The sequence below is a fragment of the Mustelus asterias genome, unplaced genomic scaffold, assembly GCF_964213995.1.
Source record: "Mustelus asterias unplaced genomic scaffold, sMusAst1.hap1.1 HAP1_SCAFFOLD_196, whole genome shotgun sequence".
Lineage (NCBI taxonomy): Eukaryota > Metazoa > Chordata > Chondrichthyes > Carcharhiniformes > Triakidae > Mustelus > Mustelus asterias.
Genome location: NW_027590189.1, coordinates 503,930 through 513,744, shown reverse-complemented (window position 1 = coordinate 513,744; position 9,815 = coordinate 503,930). Strand labels below are relative to the sequence as shown.

The 9,815-nt window shown below is 44.6% G+C and overlaps 1 gene segment (V, D, J or C); it reads left to right on the top strand.

The window, feature by feature from the left end:
- The first annotated feature begins 7,236 nt into the window (after positions 1–7,236).
- Positions 7,237–7,751, top strand: LOC144485503 (T cell receptor alpha variable 38-2/delta variable 8-like). The segment is given in 2 exon segments: positions 7,237–7,282; positions 7,393–7,751. Coding segments are annotated over 2 exon segments (405 nt in total).
- Positions 7,752–9,815: the final 2,064 nt, after the last annotated feature.

Genomic DNA, 9,815 nt, shown 5'->3' with positions numbered 1-9,815 from the left:
ATGAGGGTATCTGTTTCTTTTTGACCAAGTCAGATATTGTGATTTGTTTCAGGTGCAAAAGGCGGGATGGCTTTCTGCTGACTGGCTCCGAAAAAGAGTCAAAGAGGCACAGAGATTTACAGCACGGAAAGAGCCCACTCAGACACCCACATGGCAGGCGCGGACAGCCATCATGTCCGCGCCTTCCATGTGACATCTGGACGGGAAACACTAGTTCAGATTCTCACTCTACAGACAGTGCCAGAAATACTGACAAAACCCAGTATTTTCTGTTTTTATTTCAGATTTCGAAAGTCCGCAGTATGCTGCACTATATTAGACTTTATGTTTTGGGCTGACAAGTGGCAAGTAGCATTCGCTCCACACAAATGCCAGACAATGTCTATCACCAATAAGAGAAAATCTAACCACCGCCTCTTGACAGTCAATAGTTTTTCCATCACTGAATTCCCCACTGTCAACATCCTTGCGGTTACCATTGACCAGAAACTCAATTGGACTCGCCACATAAACAGTGGTCACAAGAGCAGGTCAGAAGCCAGGAATACTGCGGCGGATAACTCACCTCTTGCCTCCCCAGTGCCTGTCCACCATCTACAAGGCACAAGTCAGGAGTGAGATGGAATATTCTCGAGTTGCCTGGATGGGTGCTGCTCCAACAACACTCAAGAAGCTTGACATCATCCAGGACAAATCAGCCCGCTTGATTGGCACCACATCCACAAGCATTCAATCCCACCACCACCAACGCTCAGGAGCAGCGATGTTTATCTAAAAGATACACAGCAGCAATTCACCAAAGATCCTTAGACAGCACCTTCGGAACCCACAACCACTTCCTTCCAGAAGGACAAGGGTAGCAGACACATGGGAACACCACCACCTGCAAGTTCTCCTCCAAGCCACTCACCATCCAGACTTGGAATTATATTGCCATTCCTTCGCATGGCCTCATTCTGTGGTCAAATCATTTTCTGATTTAATGCGTACCTCACTCTGAGGCCTGTGAACCGCAAAGTATTTTCTCATTGATCATTTCTCTCATCCCTCCCTCAATGTCAACAAAACGAAGGAGATTGTCATTGACTTCAGAAAGCGTAGAGGAGAATGTGCCCCTGTCTCCATCAAAGGGGACGAAGTAGAAAGGATCGAGAGCTTCAGGTTTTTCGGTGTCCAGATCACCAACAACCTGTCCTTGCCCCCCATGCCGACACTATGGGGGGAAGAAAGCCCACCGACGCCTCTACTTTCTCAGAAGACTTAGGAAATTTGACATGTCAGCTACGACGGTCACCAGGTTTTACAGGTGCACCTTAGAAAATAATCTTTCTCGTTGTATCACAGCGTGGTTTGGCTCCTGCTCTGCCCAAGACCGCAAGAAACTACAAAAGGTCGTGAATGTAGCCCAATCCATCACTCAAACCAGCCTCCCATTCATTGACTCTGTCTACGCCTCCTGCTGCCTCGGCAACGCAGCCAGCATAATTAAGGACCCCACGCACCGCGGACATTCTCTCTTCCACCTCCTTCCTTCGGGAGAAAGATACAGAAGTCTGAGGTCACGTACCAACTGACTCAAGAACAGCTTCTTCCCTGCTGCCATCAGACTTTTGAATGGACCTACCTTGCATTATGTTGATCTTTCTCTACACCCTGACAATGACTGCAACACCACATTCTGCACTCTCCCGTTTCCTTCTCTATGAACGCTACGCTTTGTCTGTATAGCGCGCAAGAAAAAATGTTTTTCACTGTATACTAATACATGTGACAATAATAAATAAAACCAAATCAAATCATTTCATTTCTCCTGACTTCCAGACTATTCCTGTTGTTATATTTCCTCCCTCCTGGGTCCAAAGATGTGCGGGTTAGGTTGATTGGCCATGCTAAAATTGCCCCTTAGTGTCCTGAGATGGGTAGGTTAGGAGGATTAGCGGGTAAATATGTGGGGATATGGGGGTAGGGCCTGGGTCGGATTGTGGTCGGTGCAGACTCGATGGGCCAAATGGCCTCTTTCTGCACTGTAGGCTTTCTATGTTTCTATGTTTCAATCGTTTCAAATTCCCACATTTTTCACCTTTCCCTGTTGTAATGTAAGGCTATGGACGTAAAAGATTAGCTTTGTTTCCCTGTCCATAAATTCTGCCTGAATTCCTAAATTTCTGCATCATCTTCCACCTTCGCTGCAGTTATCTGATCGGCTTTGAATGGCCATGAGAGCATCTTTTCTTTCAATCAGTGGCTGCTTATAGGCTCCTTGGTGTAGGGGTATGAATCGCATTTTGGTATGCCTTAACCACCGAGATCCCGAGTTGAAATCCGAGACAGAGCCCTACTGTTTCGTCCTGTCCCATTTACATCAAAACATCGAAAACAGAAATAGGTCATTGGAACATCAACTACCATTTATTGTTGTCATGCCTGATAATCAAATTCAATATCCGGATTCGCCATTTAGCCACAAAAGCTATATTAAATTTCTCTTGCTATCACAGGGTTTGGCCTCAACTACTTTCTGTGGGAGTGAACTCTGCAGATTCACCACTCTCTGGCTGAAGGAATTCTCATCACCTCAGCCGTTATCCTCAAACTATAATCCCTAGTTCTGGACTCCCCACTAACGAGAACATTCTTCCGAATCCACCCTGTTTCATCTGGTCAGAATGTTATAAGGTTCCATTAGAATCATAGAATCCGTACAGTACAGAAGGAGGCCAATTCGGCCCATCAAGTCTGTACTGACCACAATCCCATCCAGGCCCAACTCCTGTAACCCCATGCATTTACCCTGCTAATCCCCCTGACACTAGGGCCAATTTAACACGGCCAATCAACCTTAGCCGCACATCTTTGGACAATGGGAGGAAACCGGAACACCCGTAGGAAACCCATGCAGATGCGGGGACAATGTGCAAACTCCACACAGACAGTGTCCCGAAGCCAGAATTGAACCTCGGACCCTGGCATTTTGAGGCAGCAGTGCTAACCACTGTGCCACCCAAAACATATCTGCCCAGAAATAGCCAGGATTAGTTGATTAGTTGGCAGGAAATGCATTTGTCAGTGTTGGACGCCTAAGTGTTAAAATAAGCTGGGACTCGAACACTCACTGGTTCAGAAGGCCGCTGCTTTTCCCAAAAGATCACTGGGACGATAGGTGAGCTACTGCTGCAGCTTTAAAAAGCTGCATATCTCCATCCACATAGACAGTGACAAATCCAGAAATCAGAACCAGGTCCCTGGCATTGTGACCCAGCAGAATTAACCACTGTGCCGCCCTCTCCCACAGAGATTCTATGAGCTGCTGATTTTGTTTATTTCTTGGCATTGCAGATTGAGGGATTGGTTCACATGGGGTTTGGTTTGAGAACCTGAGCACAAACTGTGGGGAATCTATCAGCACAACACACTCGCTCGAAAATAAAGATATGTTCAACAGGATTGGCAATGTAACATTCATTTTATCCCCATTCACCTCTTCAGCTGACCCCATGATTGCGGGTTCAGGGAGCTGGCTGGTTGTTTCTTTTTGTTCATGTGGGTGTCGCAGGCTAGATCAACATGTACTGCCCATCAGTATTTAGGCTTGAGAATGTGGTGGTGAGCTCCCTTCTTGAAACATTGCAGTCCATGTACAGGTACACCCACAGTGCTGTTAGGGAGGGAATTCCAGGAGTTTGTCCCAATAACAGTGAAGGAACGGCTATATATTTCCAAATCAGAATGCTGAGGGACTTGAGGTGGTGTTGCCGATGTGGCGTTGGATGGGGGGAGGGGGGTGGGGGGGGGGGGGCTGCTGCCAGGTGGAAGCGGTCTTGGGTTTGGAAGATGCTGTCTCAGGTGCCTTTGGTGAATTCCTGCATCATGCAGACAAGTGAGGAATATTCTATCGCACTCCTGATTTACGCCACGTAGATCGTGGACTGGTTTTTGGGGGTAAGGAGGTGAGATACTCCCGCACGATTCCCAGCCTCTGACCTGCTCTTTCAGCCACGGAACAAACTGATAAAATGTGTGCTGAGTCAAAATAGGTGTGCCTTCTTTCCTGCTCAGCTTGTCGTGAATTTTTAGCACTTCTGTGTTTTCCTGAATGTATTTTGAGGCTCAAATAAGAGCCGATGTCATATGATTGTAAGGTACTATGTTCAGGTAATGTTCAATAGTAGATTCACTGAGGGGAGGGTTACGGTTTCGAGTCCTGTTGTTGGCGCTGGACTGATAACGCAGAGAAGCAGGCTGAAGCTTTGGGCACTCAGGTTTCGAATTCCAACACAGCAGGTTAACTCACTTCAAGGCAAAGTAGAATGACTGTAAGTGAGTATAGAAAACATTAATTATGCAACATTTCCTCACTAAAACGAATATGTTTTGACCATGTGTCTCCCCGATTTTGAAGCCTCGCACCGATATGTAAACAATGCTGCATCTTGTGTTACTATGGGCCAGTGGCGCAATGGATAACGCTTCTGGCTACAGATCCGAAGGTTCCACGTTCGCCTCATAGCTCGTTGTGATATATTAACAACAGTTCACCAACTCCATGTTAGTTCCGATGCAAAATGTATTTCCACTAATTTTAGACCAATTCAGAGAAATATTGACCAAATCCAGCCTGCTTCTATGAAGAGATTTATCTTCGCTAATTATTTTCAGAAAAGTTTTACTGGTTTATGATGCTCGGATTGTTGTCCATTGAAACGAAGGAGATTGAGGGGAGATGTAATCGAGGTGGACTAGATTAGGGCAATTTCGAGGGGGAGGGGCAAATTTTAAGATATTGGGCAAGACGGGGGCGAAGAAGATTTGGAAGCAACATTTTTCCACAGCGAGTGCTCAGGACCTGGAACTCATTGCCTACGAGAGTGTTGGATGCTGTCAATTTAGGTAATAGTAATTCTGCGGCTGGACATGGACCTCCTGAGAAAGAGGATGGGTCTCCAGGAACATTCTGAGGCAGGTGGATGACATTGAATCTGGAAGATCAACCTGTGGAAGCACATCCCTTCCCCGGTCCCCGCCCCCACACACTGCTCTGATGTTTGATAAGAACCCCGCTGATGTTCAATGCGAGGCATACCAAAATCAAAGAGGGTATTTTGGAACATTGGTACTTAGTTGTGTATATTATCAATTTCATATAACGTGAAAAAAGAATATGCAAAATATTCAGACTGTTACAGTCATTGTTACAAGGACAACATTAACCATTGCCCCTCATTGCCACCACCTCAGAAGCTGTCTCGGCTAAAAAGCCAACATTGCGGTGAATTCTCGTTTCGGTCCCGCTGTGGGGAAAACAACTTAATTGATTCGCTTGCCCTGCTCTGACGTAATAAACTGGAGAACAAAGGGTCTGTGAGCTGATCGGATGAATTGGAGAACCAGGGAGATGACTGGTCGTCACCAGTTGACTTTTTTGGTAATTAACCAATGGCTGGAGAGACCGGATATATATGTAAATATCTTCACACAAACAATTACAGATTGAACCCATTCTGTTTAATTCCGCAATAAACTCGCTGCAAACATGTCGGGTCTCATTTTGTATTCATTTTTCACAGTTTCAGCTCTCTTGCCTGGTAAGTCTGCAAGGGACATAAGCTTCTTCTTACAAGCGATGTCGACAGTAATTTAATTCCGCTTTGATGCTGATGATAATGTGATTCGTGTTCTGATGTTATGAGTTACAGTAAAATGACAATAACATCTTAACTTTCAATATTTCTAAATATCTGCCGGTGTCACTGCAGCAGACTCCGTATCAGAGAAGCCAGCTACAGCGATGAAGTTTGAATGGGACTCGGTGACCAAAAGGTTCAACTTCTCAGCAGCTGGTGCATATTACATTCAATTGTACCGCCAGCACCGAGAGAAGGCTCTCACCAAAAAGAACGGAGAAAGTCTCTAATCAGGGAGATATTTCCAGTGCAGAGGGAGTGGGCACTCGACTTTCTTCATATATCGAGAGGTCGAAAAGCGAGGGGAATTTTACCATGTGTGAAATTCGGACAGCGCGGCGTATCACTGCGGAGTGACACACATTGTGACAGAAACCAGAGGGAGCCTGGTATTTAAAATAAAACACTGCCGCAGAGTGACAGGGTGAACGGAGCAGAGAATGGTAATAATATTGGGCTCTAAATAGAGCATGATTCAATCTGTGGTGCTTCTATACATATTCGGTATTGCTGATATTCACAACAGAGGAGGCGATGGCCTATTGGTATTATCTCTCGGCTATTAATCCAGAAACTAAGCTGATGTTGTGCGGACCTGGTTCAATGTAAGCAATATCTGCAATTAAGAATCTATTGATAACCATGGTGCCACTGTCGGTTGTCGGAAAAAACCAACTGGTTCACTTTGCTTTAGAGAAGGAAATCTGCCGTCTTTACCCGGTCTGGCTGACATGTGACTCCAGAGCCACAGCAATGTAGTTGACTCTCAGCTAATGATGGGCAATAAATGCTGGCCAACCAGTGGCACCCATGTCTCACATACAGAAAAAGAGAATCAGTGGAATCGCGGCTGAAACTGTCCTGATAATAAGGCTCATGCACGGATTGAGGAAAAACAAGGACAGAGATATTTAAATAAAAGCAAATTACTGCGGATGCTGGAATCTGAAACCAAAAGAGAAAATGCTGGAAAATCTCAGCCGTTATGGCAGCATCTGTAAGGAGAGAAAAGAGATGACGTTTCGAGTCCAGATGACCCTTTGTCAAAGCTTTGATAAAGCGTCGTCTGGACTCGAAACCACAGAACTATTTTGCCTTCCTTGCCTTCCGGGTCACAGTAAGAAAATAAGCGTTTTTTGTGGAATGTCATTAATTGAGCATGTTCAAAAAAATGAATAGCTTTATGGAGCCCTTTGGAATTAAGGGCTATGCAGATAGCGCTGAGATGTGGCGTTCAGGCTGAACAGCCCTGATCTAACTGAATGACGAAACAGAATCGAAGGACAGAATGGCCTACTGCCCTCCCCATGTTCCAATAGTCCATTTTTCTATATTATTCCCCAAATCAATCTTTAAATCCAGAGGTTCTCTGTCAGAATAGTGATTGTAATCCAGCTCACAGTCTGTTTACTGTCTGTTATCTCACCACCTGGGTGTCACACAGCACCACGGGGGACAGAAGGGAAGGAGCTGAGAACATCCGGAAACAGGAAGCTGATTATTGAAGACGGGGATTGGACCCAATAAATTCAAACACACAGAGCGGACAGCGACAATGTGGCTGCTCGGTGTGTGGGTAATGTGGGGACCATTCCTAACAGGTAATTATGTGCAAAATACATTCCACCGTTTCTTACATTTCCCAAGCATGGCTCCAGACCAAACTTTTATCATACGCACGTCTGACCATTTTCTGTTTTGTTATTTCCAGATCTGAGACATGGAGATTCTGTCACCCAGCCGCTCTCATCAGATGTTAAGAGAGAAGGCGAAATCGTGAATTTAACCTGTAGCTATCAAACCACTGAGAGCGACTATAGGCTGTCCTGGTCCCAACAATATCCAGACACGCGTCCCATGTTTATAGTGCGGAAAGATCCTGGTGGTTATGAATATGAAGATGTTTATAAAAGTCGGTTCTATGTGGATCTCCAGGCCTCGAACAAATTAATCAGTTTAAATATATTCGATCTGAGCCTAACTGATGCTGCCGCTTATTGCTGCACGTTCAGACGCACAATGATAGAAAGAAGGCCCACCTTCAAGCAAAAACCTGCTTACACTGGATAGATGAGCCCGTGACGATTGTGGATTGCTTAGGCTCATGGCCAGATGTTAAGTGAGTTTTCAGCCGCTCAAACACACACAGAGGAAACCAAGTTAACCTCAGATGAAACTGGCACCTAACTGTTTCCAGCAGCAATGGAGAAAACAAACTGCAGAATCCAGTCTGTCAGGCAGATCCAGCACAGAACCATACTCGACTCATTCTTCCAAAAGACAATCATGCCACTTTTGTGGTCTTGCTGCACCAGTCGGTGGTGAGCTGGGAGACAGTGAATGGAAATACCTCAAGCTGCGACACATTCAATGTCCTGGTAGTGGGAATGTTTCCATTGTCTGCGACCGCGGTTGGGAATAAAAGCTTTATTTGTTAATTGGGGAGAGTTCCCAAAACATTAGAGACATTGAACCCACCGTCATTGTACACACCAGCACATTTCAAAGCTATCTGTGTCGAATACAATTCGCATTCAACTTCACACTAGTCCTACAATCTACAGGTTACATCACAATAACAATAATACAAATCAGGAAAGATTTGGCAGAAACATATTTTGAAAATATAATGAATACATTGAATCGCCTGAAAGAAGGCCATTTAATACTCACCGCCAACAGAGGGAGCTCATTCATCACGTTTTCATGACCACTGCAGCTAATCAATCAATAAATCGCATGGCACTGGGGAATGAGGACTTTCATTATTCTCATCATAAGTCACCAATTCAGAAACCCGCAAACATCCTTGTAATCTGCACTACTTGTTAGGAGACCACTATATTTGTTTTGGACTCTGTAACATTAGTCAACTTCACTGATCTGTGCCCCAAATTTAAATTTATTTAAATGAACCAGTGGTCTTATGCTCCACAATCACAATTCAATTTAAATGATATTTCAGGATAAACCTTTCCCATATCAAATTGTACTTTATATTGTTGATTTTATACCTTCCTTGAATTTCTTCTGCCGTCTCAATCCTTGCTTCTCCCTTTGTCTACCTGCTTCTCTCATTGTATCTCCCCCTGACTCTCTCACTGACTTGTTATTGTCATTTTTTTTCCTGTCCATTTCACCCCCTATTATTCTGTGAATCCTACGCCCCTAAGTCCATCTCTCCTTACATCAGGTGAGCAATATCTATTTCCAACCAATGCAACAGCAGAGAGCACAAGTGACCTTCAATGGGTGCTGCTGACTTCATTTATCCGTTTCCTATTTACTACTGCATCCTCATACTCTCTAATCATTATGAATTCACTGAATGAGGCAAATAGAAAGACATTTATTGATTATCAGTCGCCAAGTATCTGGAGTATAGTGGTTGTCACGTTCGCCTCCCACGCGGTTTGAAACTAGGCAGGTTTAGGTTGGAGGGTCACAGTTTTTTTTTAACTGGTCGGTGCAACATCGTGGGCCGAAGGGCCTGTTCTGCGCTGTAATGTTCTATGTTCTATGTTCTATGTTCTAACACTATTCGAAATTTTTTGCTAAGCTTGAGCAACGTCTGCATGTTTTCATTTCGTTGCGAAAGATTATCCGAATCGTGATGTGGCATCCATATTATACTGGTGTCACCTCAGCCTCAAGTGCTTTAGGAAAATCAGAAATGCTGTATTTTAGAACGCAGTGGCAGGAAAGAATTGTTTGTATTGTTTGTACACATTCTCAACTCGTTCAGTCTACAACAGAAATTAATGGGTTTATAGATGCAGAATAACATGTTAATCGCCATAGAATCAAAGAGTCACAGAGAGTCGTAGAGGTTTACAGCATGAAAACAGGCACTTCGGCCCAACTTGTCCATGGCACCCCTTTTTTTAACTCCTAAGCTAGTCCCAATTGCCCACGTTTGGCCCATATCCCCCAATACCCATCTTACCCATGTAACTGTCTGAATGCTTTTTGAAAGACAAAATTGTTCTCTCCTCTTCTACTACCTCGGCCAGCTTGTTCCAGACACTCACCACCCTCTGTGTGAAAGAAATACCCCTCTCGACCCTTTTGTATTTATCCCCTCTCACTTTAAACCTATGCCGTCTAGTTTTGGACTCCCCTACCTTTGGGGAA